Source organism: Thermobia domestica, chromosome 1, assembly GCF_964235325.1.
Source record: "Thermobia domestica chromosome 1, izTheDome1.hap1.1, whole genome shotgun sequence".
NCBI lineage: Eukaryota > Metazoa > Arthropoda > Insecta > Zygentoma > Lepismatidae > Thermobia > Thermobia domestica.
Genome location: NC_137454.1, coordinates 69,278,370 through 69,295,766, shown reverse-complemented (window position 1 = coordinate 69,295,766; position 17,397 = coordinate 69,278,370). Strand labels below are relative to the sequence as shown.

The window sequence follows — 17,397 nt, the reverse complement described above, 5'->3', positions numbered from 1 at the left end:
GGTATATATAGACAATCCGACAATTATATACCTGTAATGAAATTGATTTTATTGTAGAGAAAAGAAAGATGTTAGAAAGAAATGATTGTATGCTAACAAAAGACGTAACCTATTCTACGAATTGGAAACTGCTTCACTGCACGCTAAGCACGACGGGAACTGGAACCTCATATTCAGTCAAGAATGGGAGACTGTTATCATTAGCGCCGTGGAGGAGCAGGCGAACATTAAATTCAGTTTTAAACTCTGCAGTAGTGTATCCGAGAGAGGGAAAATGATGCGCCAAGTGTGTAGAATCAACTGAAGATCAAGCCAGACCCGGTAGTCCAATTTTAATACATACGGAAAATCTCGTCATAAAAGTGAGAGAACGTCTTACAGAAGAACGTGTGTGCCTGTAAGACTGTTGGCAGATGAGTTTGGTGTAAACCGAGAATCAACCACATCTAAATCCATGATTTAGAAGAACAAATAAAACAGTTCTGACAAGAGCAGAATGAAATATATTAAAAACTATACTTACAATGTGTTACAGTTTCAAGGACCTAACGTCCTTTTCATCAGACACACAAACACTCTTTTCATGTCCTTGTTACCGAGTTCCTCGTATGTCTGATCACATAACTCCCCCAGCTTCTCCTGGTACCATCCTTTCTCCATTACTACCAATGCGCCTCCTTTGTCCGCCTGTTCCACTACGATATCCTTTCTTTTCCCTAATCTATTCAGTCCTTCTTCTCTTTCCTTACGTTACTCTCCTTCTTGTTCATATTGTGCCTTACAATCGACAATGCTTTTCTCCTTTCTCTCTCTCTCTCTCTCTCGTCCTTATCCTTTATGTCTACAATGGCTTGTTCTACTGTGTACACTAATTCCTTCTTGTCCACTTCTTCCTCTTTAACCTTAAATTTATGTCCTAGACTTAAGCGCTTCTTCTTCCGATAAAACTATGTCACCTATCACTACCACTCTGTTCCTATTATCCTTTTCTTCTCTCCAACCTAACAATCTTCCTTTGTTGGCTAATCTGATATTAACTTTTTCTTCAAAACACCTTTCCCATTCTCTTAAATCTCTTATCACTGCTTCTCTCATAAAAATACTGACACCGTCCTTTATATGTTCCATAAGTTGGTTAGACACTTTCTCATTTGTTTTTACTTCCTTATTTCTTTTCCTTATGACGTCCCAGATCACTTCTTTTTCAATTTTCTTAACTAGTTTCTTGAACCTCACTGATTCACACTCTAATCCTTTCTTTCTCACCCGTAGACCTTATGGAGTAACGTCCAAGAACTTGAACTGCTGCACATACGAGATTTGCTTCCTCCTTTTGTCTTTCCACGTGTTAATCCTCCTTTTCAGACTTGGAGGTAGATCATAATGAACAAACTCCATGGCTCTGGATAAGTAGAGTAACAAATAAAACACAGTTCTGACCAGAGCAGAATTAAATATATTAAAAACTATACTTACAATGTGTTACAGTTTCAAGGACCTAACGTCCTCTTCATCAGACACAAACACTCATCAGACACAAAAAAAGAGAAAAAGAAAAGATTTCACATCTCCGTCTGTGCCCAATTTGTTGTCTGACGAACAAGATAACAGTTTTCATTATGCAAGAAAAATCTTGAAACCGCTCAAAGGAGTAGAAATTTTGTAAATTCCATTGTTGCGGAGGACAAAGCCAGATGTTTTGACTATAATCCAACAACAAAAGACCAAAATGCCGAATGGAGGTCACAAAGATCTAACAGACAAAAAAAAAAAAGTTTGTTTGCAAGAATTGAAAGGTTACGCAAACTGTTTTGGTTTTACGATAGCGAAGTAATTATTCACCACCACTGCAGCTTGTGTTTTGGAATGTTTATGGAAAAGAATTCGATGTGTATGGCCTGAGCACTCAGCACTAGGCAAATTTATAACAATGCGGCCGTTCACCCAGCCATAGCCATACATGAGTTTTCCACCGAAAGCAGGTGCGTATGTGCTCAACGCCCTCTCCATCCCCTTCTAACAATTTTGTTTCCCAAATCGAATTACTGTTGACAGGGCGATTCTTAGATAATGAACAAAACATCCTAAGGATTGTGACATGAACTCTTCGGTACATACCGCAAACCGGTATCCAGAGGTCGTTCCAGTCGTTGCTTGATCATGCCACCGTTCTATCGATCCAGGAGGAATGCACTTTGAATAAATAAAAAAAAAAAAAAAAGGTACCATTTGTCTTTAATTTATTCAGTAAAGTCACTCATTGTATATTTGTCGGACTGTGTATGAAGATAATCCAAGTATAATATGTATACTTTCTATCACTTCATATTACATGTCTTGTGTGTTGTTCGCCATTATACGTGACGGAAAATGTATAATTACAATATAGAGGATATTTGCATTTCTGTTACAACTAATAACGATGGGATTTTTTTTAAAAAAATGCTGCTGTAACAGTGGTCGAGAAGTACCCAGAACTCGTCGAATGTTATTTTCTAGTTAGGAATGTGTTACTAGATATTCACTCTCAAACTTTAGTGCTTGCCATCCTCTTGTCACAGTCGTCCTGATTTTGTAAATGTATTTGAAATTTAAAATAGTAAGACGATAATTGTCAATTGTGCTCTAAGGTTTCGAAACTGTCGCTTACTTTAAAGGAAGAACGCCTGAAAGTATTTGAAATTATAATTCTGAGACAAATATTCTGACCCAGAGTGGATGATTGGAACGGTAGAAACTTCATAACTAGGAACTGCACAATTGATACCCTTTACCCAACATTGTTAGAGCCATTAAGTCCAGGAGACTCAGTTGGAAGAAAGTAGAACATCTGTAAAACTTTTAACTGGAAACCCAATCGAAAAAAAAAAAAAAAAAAAGTGTTAGGAGAATCTCTGCGCAGATGGGAGGACAATATTCAGATGTATCTCGCAGAAATAGGAACACAAGATATAAACTGGATCCAGTTCGCTAAGGGCAGAAGTCTGATGAGCTTTTGTAAATGTGGCATTGAGCCTTGGGTTCCATAACGCATAATTTTTTTTAAAGTTCATCTCCTGACACTATTTAGTTCTTACTGGCCACGGTTAGTGAAACAGTTTTGATTTGCATGAATATATGGTGAATTCTGTCGTTATCGTGAATCGATAATGCTTCAGGGGAACTTGGACAGATAAAATTTGTGCTTTATCAATTTAATTGAAAACCGGCGATGAAATGGTTGTTACTGGGATCCAAAGGTGACAGTTTCAAGTTTGCTTCATAAAATTTACTTATTGATTAATTTCCTACTTAAAGTACAAAGATTGACATGCGATAACACTACACACACACTCTTTTACCTTCCAACCACTGATAATGCTTGAGTTGCCGTTCACACATCATGATGCCAGAGTGACGTTGAATTGTTTTTTGTTCCTTGTATTTTCTCGTGGTGCGGTAGACTAATTCTTGTTCTTCGTGTAGTACTTTGCGTATTTTGTGTAAACTGTATACTTAAGGCCAGTTATTATTCAAAAGTCGAGTGTAGTCTCCTTTTACGTGTTTTGTGTTGCTTGAGAAGGGTTAGAATAAGTCTTTATCAATTTGTGTGATTATAATGGAAGCGAAGAAAGTAGAAGCGTGCTAGTAACCATCTCAGGAGCTCTCGTGAGCAGCTGCTATAGCACCATTAACATAGCTGTTACAACAGAGAAAAGTAAAGGAGAACGAGATCGAAATTAGTGAAGTGAGACTCTGACCTATGAGAGTCTGATATGAATAGAGTATGCTCTTGTACGCCCCAGCTACCTAGTTAGAAATGCGGAATATTGGCGCACACAGAATTTTGTTGCAATAGATATGTGTAGGATACTTCTTTTGAGGACATGACAGTTTAGTGGTAGAGCTTTCACTTGTGATGCGAGGGATGTCTGTTCCACTCCCAGATCATGGAGATTTTGTGATTGACATCATATCCATGGGTTTTTTTGGAATTCTCCCGTTTCCTGCCACATTCTCATTCCACTAGTTATTTCACAAACATATCTCCTTTAGCCCAAAGGGTATAACCGTGAAACGTTAAATTATTTTAGTTTTGTTTTTAAATGATCTTCCGTTCCGCCCGCCCAGTTGCTAGTGCGCGCGCCTTCGGTACAGAGGGTCTCGGGTTCGATTCCCAGCGAGAGATGGCCTTGAACTTTGAATGCATCTATCCTATCCCAAACTGTATATCCATTTATCATATTGCCTCGCCGTTGAAAAGGAACATTAAACTCCAGCCAACCAATAATTGATACTTCCAAAGAGGTTTCAGTTGACTTATGAATTATACTTGCAAAGAAAATTTACTTGATAAAAGATTTTTTCTCTTGAGAGGAGAAAGTCATAATGATTACGTTTGGTATGGATGTGCACAAAACCATTACTATCATCTATTAAAATATATTAGTATGTTGTACTAATGTTCTTGTTCAAAGAATGAATTAATGTATCTAAATTTAAGAATTAGTTCGTTCACTTGATGCAATTAAATGTGAGATTATTATAATGACAATCTCCAAATATCATTCACTGTGCTCATTTTTCTCCTCATTCAGTAATACTTAACTATCAACCTTTGGTCCCTGCTATCATTTTGATTACACAACTGGTTCATTACGTGATCAGTATATGGAATTAGTGTTTAATGCAATTGTTGTTTCGTGATACATAGTTTGAACTTTAGTTTTTGTGTGATATTTAATACTGATTGTATTTAACCTGATAAAAGTTACATCAGTTTGCAAGTTGAATCGGTGACCGGTTTAGTCACAAATGTAACATTCGTGTCTTACGTAAAGAACAACTTTAGTTTTGATTATCAATTTTCTGGCTATAGTATTAACTAAACAAGTTAGTTTCGTTTCACATTGTTAACAATTGACTTCGGAATTATGCATATTGAATACTAAAACCAGAAGTAATCTATATAATAAATATATAAAAATGAAAGTAGCTTCTGGTGAACAAACATCGTGTGCGTGAGTTTTCTCTGGGTTCTCCCGTTTCCTCCCACTTTCTTAATCCCACCATTTAATTCATTTCTCATTATCACAATCTCTTTTAGCCTACCCACTATAACCGTGGGACGTAAAACAAAGATTTCATTTCAAAAACGAGTCACTACATTGGTGTCTTCGTACCGCTTGAACCACTCGACCGATTTCGATCAAATTTTCAACATAGATAAGGTTCGAATCTAAGATATTTATTATTTCACTTAGGGGAGGAAGGAGATATTTTAAAAAATGATCGATAATGACTGGTATAGTCCTGAATTGATATCGTAATTTCCGCGATTTTCGGTTTGAATGGAGATAAACGTCCAGATGAAATTTTTAGAGCCCTGAATCCATATTAAATCTATTGCTTGCTATTTTTTATCGTTTTTGTTTAATGGGTTATTGAAACCGGAAGTAGTGGTAAAATACAATTTCCGGTTTTAGTATAGATAAGTTTAGGGATTACGTATACTCTTGAGACATTCGGGACTCTCGATTCCAGAAAATAGTTTCCCAATCGATTGCTGGTTTTGTTGTGTTGAGTTTTTTTTTTTTTTTATGTTTTTATCACTTCTGGTTTGAAAAGAGCAGATAGAACACTGAATCGATTCAAAGAAAAAAATTCACGCTCTCACCATTTTGCTCAGATGCACGTTGACATGCAGACAGACGGACGGACATAGCCATTCTGTAAGACTTCATATAACAACTTATGCATACCGGAAGTGTAAAAGGTATTGTACCGCTCCTTAGCGAAGTGAAAAGCGTTCCATAACCGCGAGTATTTTTTCTTTTAATCTTTAAAGAGATGAAAACTGCGAAAAAGAATATTATTGTAAAGGAGATTAGTTTGCTATGTGGTATCATTAGTTAGTGATTTTAAATGGGAATAGCAGGTTTGAAAATTGTAAAATGTCATGACTGATATTAGAATTCGTTGTGATTACCTTGAGTATTACATGACAAATTTTCGGGTATTTGTTTTTTGTACTTACGTCACTAGCGCATAGTTTTACCATTTGCGTCACTAGTGTAATGCTAAAGTAATGATCATTTTTACTGGCAAGTCATTTTCTCTAAATTAAAAAAAATCTTTCATCCATTCAATATTTTTTTATCATATCCCTATTTAAAAATAAAAAAGAAAGAAAACTTTCAAATGCCCCTAGCCTTTTTTATAGCTGTGTCTAGTGTTTTTCGCACTACTAATTTTGCTAACACTTCATTGAGGGTTGGCAGTGGCTCGGTGGTGGAGCGTTCACCTCAGGTGCGTGAGGTCCCTGGGTCGATCCCAGCTCGCGCCAAGTCAGCTTTCACAAACACTGTACTTTTTTTTTTTAAGTGTTCTCTCGTTTCCTCCCACTTCCTTCAATCCACCATTTCGTACATTTCTCATCATCACCGTTTCCCTTAGCGTCGGTGCATAATCGTCGGACGCTAAACTAAATATTTCATTGTTTCAATTTTTCACCATATCCTTATTCGAAACTCTTCTCAAAGTTCTAAGCTTTTTTTTCTCTCTCTCTCTCTCTTCGCATGTTCACATTTTTCCGTACAGTCTATTTCAGTGATTTCCAAACAGAAGAGCAGCATATATAAAGGGAAGAGGAAGAGCATATATAAAGGGATATGTTGGCATCTTAGATTATACTGTGGGTTAAAGAAATTTTAAAAAATCGAGTGAACCATGCATGAAATAAAATTCGGAATGATTGTCATGTGAGTTTATTGTTCCTTTTCAGCATTGAGGCTATATAAGAAAGGACCTACTGCTTAAACTGGCAATCACAACCACCGATAGAATTTGTATTCGGAACTATACGCAAGGAAAGTACGTGCGTCAGTCGTGAGTGGGTCAGCTGCTTAAAATGAATGGCAAGCAAATGGAGAAATTAGAGATGAGGCAGTTATTGCACCGTGCCCCTCAAAAGTAAACTTTGGCAATACTAGCAATGTATATAAAAGAATTGGGATTATACAAGGAAACCTTTTTTACACACACATCGTGTAGAGTGCAGTGGCTACCAGAAGCACGGAATTCAGGAGACGCAAGCGTGATTCTTCATTCAGTCCCATTTTTCACTCTGAATTTTCATTAATCTGTAGTATTAGTAAAAATGACCAAGGTTTTAGCACGTAAAGTAATAGTAAATAAAGCATTATATATATTGCAGCTAGAAATATAATAAAGCAGTTACCTATATATAGCTATCCAAAAAGCAGATTTAAAATATTACTAATAAACGACAATAGATACACATACATCACTGGATACATGAAAGTTCGAAGGTTTAATCCCCTCCCTCCAATACCTATTAGTTTCATTCAGTGGCTACTGCGGCGCTGGAGTTGTTTACGAGAAAATGGAGATATCCCAAAAGAAGTTCTGTCTGCTGCAGTATGCAAATGCAGTGCGGTATACATTTAGTTTTTCAACAAAGAGCTGCCGCATCAAAGATTCACAATTGGTACAAGAAATTCGTAGAAGACAGTTTCAGATACAAAGGGAACAGTCTGTGCCATTTCCAACAACAAAGTTATTATTTTAAAGGAAACTGTGACTGGAGTTACGTATCTGGACATTCTCCAAGACTGGTTATATATATATATATATATATATATATATATATAAGAAAAGAAAAAAAAGATGGGAGTGACGGCACTGCACCTCACTCCCATCACAAGCTATTATCAGAATGACAATTTCAGGGCGATGCATAAAATAAACCTTGAACTTTCCTGTATTCAGTGTGTTTCTAGCTATTGTTATTCATTAAAAATATATATTTTAAATCATCTTTTTGAATAACCCTTTGTATCTGATCTGGAATTAAGTATTGTATATTTCTTCGCTCGATAAAATTTCGTTTAACGTATACCATAATAAATTTATTATACTTTAAGGATTTAGAGTAACTGAATTTGCATGAAGTTTTGAGAATTTTAATATCTGATCGTTTGAAATGTGTAAGTTGTTGCCTATACTGTTTGACATTGTGGAACGAACTTTATCCATGAGTGTTCCGATTGTCATTTCTGATTGATTTCCAAAGTGAAAGTCATTTCGTAAAAGACAAGGTGGTTAGCAGTGCACTTCAAGTAGTAGATAGGTATTATGTGCAGCTAATAAATATGAAGGGTAAGGGGAAAAAACAAGGAATGTCCATGTATGTGCTTTTTCGGGTTCTTTGCCCTATCTGTTGGTCACTCTTGGTTCTATTTGAATGTATATGCCATGCATGCGTAGATGTAGAAATGTCCATATAAAATGGGCAAAAGATTTAACTAACCCTATTCTTCTTACGCGGTTTGCAATATTAAAACGCAGTTTTCTCGAAAATGCAGTTTTGTGACATTCCTTTTTTCCCCTTAACCTTCATATGTAGTCGTAGTTCAAGTGTAAAGCAATTCGAACGTTGAAGATATAAGTGATTTAAATCATTGTTGACGTGAAATACTAGAAGTATTGGTTTCGAATTCCTCTGTTGCAGATTTCTGTTAGTCCGAGAATCACCGTGAACGGAAAGCTGCTTTTATATATCCTTATAGTGTCTGAAGACACTACGTCTCAGAAGAAGAAAAACAATTATTTTGGATTCGCAATGAGTCGTCATTATTTACGTGGCAGTTTTTATTGTGATCCGTGAGGGACGTTATCAGGTGATCATTAAGTTTACGATAGGGAAATTATAATTGATCACTCTTCAGTATTATTATTATTATTATTATTATTATTATTATTTTAAGATCTCAATTTGTAGATTTTGTATATGGATGAATATGCATGCTATTATATTAAAAATTAAATAGTGAATATAACGTGAAAATTATCTTTTCAGCCATCCGTGGGAAATGGTTGCACAAGCAGCCTGGAGGAAATATCCCAATCCAATGAATCCGGCAGTTATAGGCACTGATGTTCTGGAAAGAAAAGTAGTAGGTGGAGTTTTACATACACATCGTCTCGTTAGCTCGAAGTGGGGCTTCCCACGGTGGGCGCAAGCTGTAAGTAGTTTTTATTATCTTATCCTTATTTACGTTCTTGTAAAAAGAAAGGGTAAAAAAGCAAGTAAATGTACTTACTGGTAATGTTAAATTTTAAAAAATTGTGAAATGTACTGTTAATATTGTGGTGGATATATTAATAATTGGCAGGTCAGACAGTATAAGAGTATACGGAAATTAATTTCCGTATACTCTTATACTGTCTGACCTGCCAATTATTAATATATCTACCACAATATTTTGCAATATGTTTATATTATGTATAAGTATGCAAATACTATATTTCCTGTCGCAGAAAGATGTTAGTCAATTGCATTAGCAATTAGAAGTTTATTTTAATTAAAAAGAAAGACCCAGTGAGACTTGTACATCAGGGAATTCCAATGCAAAACTGTGAAACTTAAGAGTAAAATGCAACATGCAGATTTTCAAAGCATGTATATGTTTAAAGAATGGAATAAAATGTATAGAAGTGTTTTACCTCTAGCCCACCTACCATAACGGGGGGGGGGGGGGGGGCTAAGAGAACACAACAGGATAATGATCAGTTTCTTCTGTGATTCATAGAAAATATAGAACCCTAGTAATTAGATACCTTCAAAGTCATTTACCTTGCTCTTGTCCTGTAGCATATCTCTTCTAAACAATGTGAAGGTGTATATTTTGCACTGGAAGTCTTAAGATGTTTACATTCACAAGTGTTATGTTTAAGAACATTAACTGTATAATTAATTTCTCTCCGCCCTGTGTCCCCACCAAGTCTTTCTTTCCCTTCCTTATGTCATGGCAATACTGATAGCAGGCAGCGAAAATTTTTTCTTAATCTTTTATGTTTGTAGTAAATACGTGACAGAGTACAAAACAAGATGAGTACTAGAGTTTACTCATAAGATAGTTCAAGCAGCTTACACTACGAATGGAAATTAACGCGCTGAATGGGGGCGGTATGTGAGAGTAGTGATACGATGTACATAAGACTTAAGTAATTATAGCTTCTTACTTGTTCACATAAATTTAATATTTCTCTGATATACAGGCTTCGATTGTTTAAGATAGTATCTTTAACATGGTAGGAATATTTTTTCTTGTGAAAGCGCTTCCTTCATAGTGTTGTGATAGTTCCAAATTCCACTTATTTGTTGCATATTATGCCTGTCAATTATATGCATTTATTTTCTAATTGTGAATTTTTACAGGAAGACAAGTTAATATATGTGACTATTTTATTTTTAAAGAGTGCCATTATATCGAATGCTTTTCTTTCTTTACTAAAGGATTCTTTTTAATGGTGGGCCTCGGTGGCTCAGTGGTAGAGCGTTCACCTCTGGTGTATGGGGTCGCGGGTTCAAACCCTACTCCCGCCAAGTGAACTTTGTGGTGGACAAACACCGTGTGCGTGGGTTTCCTCTGGGTTCTCCTGTTTCCTCCCACTTTCTTCATTCCACCATTTCATTCATTTCTCATCACCGTCTCCTTTAGCCTAGCCGGCATAACCGTGGGACGTAAAACTAAAAAATTTCATTCATTTTCTTTTTAATGGTTACATAAGTACCACACGAAACTATATGAAAAGTAAATGGCAACGTATATAAGAAAATTCGGCAATCTCTAGTATTATGTTGTTTGAATTCTCGGTGTAAATGTCAAAAGTAACATTTCTAGAAAAGAAATATTAACCGTTTCTCTTCGTGGAATAAAGTTTTTTGTGACACCGTTGCTAGCTATTAGCAATACCGATAGCTAAATCCGAAATACTTTATCGCTCAAACTGCCTTGTTTTCCTATCATTCGTACTCGTGAAACTTACACTAAGTAGTTATTGGCCTTAAACTGTTAATGAATCCATAATGTGACTTTTTACAAAGTGCGAAAATTAGATAATTCACAAGAACAAAAAAACTTTCCATTGACAGAGACAGTATGAAGAGCATCAGGTTTAGTGGGTACGTTGAAAAGGAGACTTATCAGCTTTCTTCGTGTGATGCTATTTCAAGTGTATTCCGTCCACGTTACTTTGCCAGAATGTTACGTAAAGGCTGTCCCAGTTCACATGGGTAATAGTTTGGAAGTGCGCCAAGGCATGTGACCTTCATATACACGTTGCGCACACTTGAACGTCAGTGTGATGACGTAATTGTTCAGCTGGACTCGCGCCGACTTTTATTCAGAGAGAGAGAGTAGAATTGAACTCCTGGTATAGATTTGCTTGTTGCTATGACAGTAATTGATGCTGTAACGGCTTGTTAGCATATTTTATTAGTATCTGCAGACTGAAAGATGAATCTTAATCTTGAAACTGTCAGGACAACTAGTAATGTTTTGTCTTTATATTCGGAAGTTAGAATACATTTTGGAAACAAATGCCCGAAATTTGACATTAGATGAAGCTAAGTTTTTTGTTTTGTAGAAGATTAACTTTTTTTATTTATTTATTCTGAGTTGATAGGAGTACTGACAGAGAAAAGCAGTTTTTTCTCAGTGTTCCCACCTAATTTCTCTCCTGAATATTTATATCGTATCTGGAGACGTAAGTACGCAAACGCGTTACGTTTATTACATTTAATTTAGTTCTGTTCTTATATCACGAGCAACTTTATGTAAGATACAAGTTGTAGGTTATAGTTTTGAATTCACAGTTTATAAATAAAACTAAATATTTCATCAGACTTTGGAAGCTGTCTTAATACTAATTTGATTCGCTTGTTAAGTTCGGAAATCATATATCCTCAGTGCAGTACAGGGTTCGCGTCGTCTATATTTTTCCTGGATAAAATACCCACTTTATCATGTACCGATTTCTTTACTTTTTTTCTTGTTTACAATAACTTTCTATAAATCATTGTTTAGTTAAGGACAGTAAATATTTATAAATTGGAACATATTTGACTTTTTTTTTTTTTTTTATACAGAAAGATAAACAGCAAATTCTGAACAGTTAGTTATAAAAGAAACTTCTAATAAATTTCCAGGAGGTAATGTACCTAAAATGGAAGCTACATTTCCTCGCTGAACTGCTATGCTGATACGTTGTATCAGAAAAGTAGTAGCCCGCTTGTCAACAGTAACGTGTGCAATACCTTGGCCTACCTTGATGAAATTGAGCCCTTCGAGGCCCCAAATGCCGCTCGATTCAATGGCTACGGGCACGAGCATGTATCTAACGAGCAGATCTTCATGTTTTCTTCTTTTCTCGCATTCTCTACCGTATAATAGGAAGATATGAGAGTTTCAAAGAGCAAAGTTTCAGTAGTTTACGAACTTCGTATGGTAACTATTAATGTATTTCTCTTTAAAAACTTCATTCAAGGAAAGGTAGACAGAAATTAAACAATTAGACAAAATAGAATGGTACAAACTTAGAAACAAATCAAGAAAATAAAAAGTGGAACCATAAGCATTGAGTCCCTAAAGCAGGAGTTGTTCATCCAGGTTGAGATGGTGACCCATGTTAGAGCTTTGCCTTTTTCTGATAGTGTGAAGGGTTTTCAAATGAAAATCTGTTATAATTTGTTTAGTTCTTATACATGTTCAGAACAGATAAATATATATATATTTAAAAAAAAAAAAAAAAAAAAAAAATTAGCAGCTTCACAATATTTGACATACTTTGAATCACATTTTTAGTATTTCTTTCCAGAACTAGGCACCTGAGTTGGATATGGAAGTTTTGATGTTTCAGGTTTTACGTTACAACACTGCCCATTTGATAGATTATAAAGTTTACACACTTTTTAATGTAACCTACCAATCTTCAGACTTACACGTCATCATACATTTGACTCGTCACTTCTGTTTTTGGTAATTGTATAGATATTGTTTTTTATATGAAACAAAGTAGTGTCCATGGCTGAAAATCTGTTCTACAATGTAGCTGAATAATAATAATACTGTTCCAATGCTAAAGTCTCCTTTTTGTTTCCTCGCCTCAAAATATTTTCATGTGTATAGAAAACCAAGGAGAGAGGAAAAAACTTTCTTCAGGGGTAAAGCTTTCTGGAAGGACGTAAAATATGAATGATTTTCGAATAAATGTTGTACGGAGAGGCTATATAGATTCAAAGCAATCCAATGACGTAGAATAAGGTAAGGGAAAAGTGGAAGCTTTAAGTAGAAAACTGCTTTGGAGGTGTGAATTCTTCCTCACCAACTTCAGAAAGCTTTAGCAGTTAATGGACATACTCTAAACTTTGTAAAGGAATCCAGTATAAGTTTCGATAATCACGCTTTTAGTCCGTAGAAGTATTTTACACGGTTATTTCTTGCAAATGTTTTGAGCATTAAAATTCCGGATTACAAATCAGAAAAATCTTGACAATCTGTAAGTGCGGGTGAATCAGTAAGGTAATTGCTGACATTTTGTGAGTAAAGGAAGTCCTTTCCCATGTAGTTGTTTGAAGTTAGTGCCAAGTGTAAAACATATTAACTAAAATAGACTTCAGACTTACATAATATTAGGTCATGAAACGAGAAATATGATTTTTTCATTGAATTATTTTAGTAGCGGGACAGAAGCTACAAGAATCAGGAAGTAGCGGCACCGTTACTAGTCACATGATCTACACATTCTTACGAATTTGATCAACTATAACTTGATCATTCGATTAATTGTGAGTACATACTTTTTATTCAAAAATTACGGAAAAGTGCGATACTAACGTTGTTTGTGAAACTCTAATATTTACCCCAAAATCCCTATGTGTGTATATATGTGAAATTTTGGGGGACAAAACTAATTGCGCGTCTAGAGACCGAAAGCTGGATTCTCACTTTTGCATCAAGGTACTATGTCCTCCTTTTTTCTGAATGTGAAAGCGAATGTTCGTAAGTTTTTAGACTTCCAACCTAATGTCACTCGTAAGTGTCGGATATCTTATAGAACGGCTATGTCTGTCTGTCGACAAGTATGCGAGCAAAAACGATAAAAGACATATTAAGAAGGACATTTGCAACCGATTCAGCGTCCCAAGAATAGATTCCTTCCTCTCCCTTAACCTATTAATTCAAACCGAAAGTGGTTGCATTTAGCCATTTCCTGTTTCAACGTTTTTCCCGTAGAACAAAACGGTAATAGATAGCGACAAGCAGTTTTCTGCAAGCAATCGATTCAGCGTTTCAAGGAAACGCCGTCACCATCCACAACACTGTTAAAACCGGAAGTGGTTAAATTTATTTATTCCGGTTTCAGTAATGATTTTCATAGAACAAAAATGTAAAGAGATCGAGGCTATACAATATCAAAAGCAGAAGTGGTAACAATTCCCTATTTCTGGTTTGAACTGATTTTCATATAGCAAACATGATAAAATATATTGAGAAGCGATTTTTTGCAGTCTATTCAGCGTCCCACGAATAATTTCACATCCTAGGCTAACCTTGTTCAAACCGGAAGTGGTAGAAATCAACCACTTCCGGTTTCAATGTTTATCGCCCTAGAACAAACACGCAATAGATAGCGACAAGTTTTTTCTAGTCGGCTCAGCTTCTCAAGGGAACGTAACCACAGCCATCTGCTGCACCGGAAGTGGTTGGAACTTACTAATACTTCTGGTTTCAATATTTATTTTCATAGACCAAAAACGGTAAGGATATCAAAAAACTGTTTTTTAGCATATTTCAGCGCCACAAGAATGAGTTTTGTCTACTTCGTCTATTCGATTACAATATTGATCGCATAATGGATAAAATGAAAGTAGTTAGCGACAGATTATGATAGGGATTCAATACAAAGAATATATTTAATCTCTGACTTTATTTTATTGCAACCAGAAGTGATAGACATGAACTACTGCTTTCGATGTTAATGCCCATGGAGCAAAAAACTGAGGTAGCGAGTAATGGCTTTTTGATGTGGATTAAACTTCCGAGGGATCGAATCTCTCTGATCTTATTCCTCTATTGCAGCCAGAGCTCCGTCGTAGCTAAGCGGTTAGCGTACGTGCCTTTGGCGTGGGAAGCCCGGGTTCGATTCCCGGCGGGAGGTCATGTTCGGATTCCACGTTAATCAGTAGGTCCCGTCTCATATCCTCACTGCTGAAAGGGATGTTACTCAAAATCAACTCAATTCAACTTTTGCTAACCGGATGAAGTAATTTCCGTTGATACTTGATCCACATACGGAAGAAAAAATATTACAAGGAACTACCTTGCTTTCTTGGGTGAATAGCGTCGTAGCTTCATTCTGTAATAGATAAGATGATGAAAGCAAAATTCAGATACTGATATGAAACTAATAATAATAAATAAAAGTTCAATTCGTATATTAAGCTAACTTGCAAATTGGCGAGAAATAATTACTCTGTCCGCTTTACTGCATTCAATGCAAGTTACTTCATCGAAGTCACCAAGTATAGTTAGATTGAAGTTACCTGCATTTGTGGGGAAACTTAACCTGGTAATACGGAAAGAAATGAACATTAGATTGAAAGAAGTTTCAAAATAAAAAGGTAGTAGAAGTTACTTTAAATGCTGTGCTCTTAGTAACTTGTGCAGTAAATTTATTTAACGTTTGTACTTTTCTTCTAAAAAGTTATGAATTGAAAATACTACATAGCTAATAGGAACTTTCTTTTTCAGTTAATAGGAACGGCTAGCGTATGTTATGCCAGTGAACATTCCGAAGTCGATCCAAATTCCAGAAGAATGGTACTTAAAACAAGAAATGTAAGTAAATCTCAAATTCATATTAACTATTGGCTTTGGAGTTAAACGGTTAAACCTGGAAAATAGTTGTGAAGCTAATTTTCATGTACCTCTTCTATATTTAGCACTCTTTTCAAGGAAAAGGTAAACAGTGAAAGTAAGCAATATAAAACTTAACAGACAAGACGAGAGAGCAACCGGTCAACTATATCCTATCTTAACTATATATAAAACTACATGAGCTGACATAAATTGTTGAGCACTTCCTGAAGGGCTACAATGATTAAATTTGGCATGATTGTAGTTTTCCGGAACTAGCCAACAGGAAAATTGCCAAAAGTGAATATTTTTAACTTTTAGGAGTTCTAAAGAGGGAATGAAGAATTTCCCCATGTTATTTAAATAGGCTTTTTTTTTCCCCTATCTCATATTTTAGGTGCTTAGAATTGGAATAAAAAACTTGAAATTCGGTATGCTTGTACGTTTACGTTAGCGTTACCTAAGTAAATCATCAGAAATAAAAATTTCCAAACGTAGAGTGGTTTTATAGGGAACTGAAAAAACTTTCCCATCTATCTATATATATAAAAGAGAACGTACAAATCCTTTGTCCGCTCATCACGCTAATACGGCTGAACCAATTTCTTTTATTTTTGGGGGGTTATTAGGATTTGGACCCTAGATGGTTTTTATCATATCACTTTAATTTTCAATTACCAGTGTCTTGAGATAATTGACCATTCAGGTGTCCATTACGTACAAATCCTTTGTTAGTTCATCATAGGTATAAAAATAAACGTATTTATATGCAACCCGCATGACCGTGTCACTCGGCGGGTTAACATAAATGACAGGCGTTATAATGGTTTTTATCATATCACTTGAAAGCGAAAAAGTAAAAATTATCTAAGTAACAAAGTTTATTGCGTTCGGGGGTGACCGCAGCGAAGCGGGGCGGGTTAACATAAATGACAGGCGATATAATGTTAACATTTACTGCAATCTTCTATGGTTTTTATCATATCACTTGAAAGCGAAAAAGTAAAAATTATCTAAGTAACAAAGTTTATTGCGTTCCGGGGTGACCGCAGCGAAGCGGGGTGAACGCTGCTAGTGTTATATATATGGGACGTCTTCTACAACCCAAAATGTGTAGGCACTTCCACCCGGATTAGAATGATGAAATTTGGCATGATTGTAGCCTTCCAGGACTAACCGACAAGAAAATTGCCAAAAGTGAATATTTTTAATTTTTTAGGGGTCTGAAGGGGGATGAAGAAATTCCCATGCTATTTAAATGGGCGCTTTCTTGTCTTACTTTTTAGATAGTTGAAATAGGAAAGAAACAATAGAATTGTGGGTTCAAGAGGTGCGAGGCCGTAGGCCAAGCAAGGACAGTGTGTTGGGGCGAAGCCCCCGGATGGGCAGACTTAGGAAATATGAAGAGCAAGTTCACGAAATTCACTGTTGATGCAAAGAGCGATAGATAAGAAATGCGAGGCCGCAGGCCGAGCAGATTCGGGGGTCTGGGGGTAGAGTCCCCAGCTGACCAAAGGCTAGTCTATAAATCAGGGTTGGCTGGTTTAAACCTTGGTAAAAAAAAAAAAAAAAAAAAAAAAAAAAAAAAAAAAAAAAAAAAAAACTGGTTTAAACCAAAAAACGAAAAATGTTCATAAAAGTGTAAGTGTTCGTAAAATCTTGATGAACACACCTAAATTCCCCATTTATTACT

At 35.8% G+C, this 17,397-nt stretch overlaps 1 protein-coding gene across 1 annotated transcript in view; it reads left to right on the top strand.

Moving 5' to 3' along the window:
- slmo (PRELI domain containing slowmo) overlaps positions 1-17,397 on the top strand; it is a 49,261-nt gene that overhangs the window by 2,768 nt on the left and 29,096 nt on the right. Inside the window, exons 2-3 of the mRNA XM_081758367.1 lie at positions 8,861-9,026; positions 15,600-15,686. Of these exons, the coding sequence (XP_081614493.1) occupies positions 8,861-9,026; positions 15,600-15,686 (253 nt within the window). The remainder of the gene's footprint in view (positions 1-8,860; positions 9,027-15,599; positions 15,687-17,397) is intronic.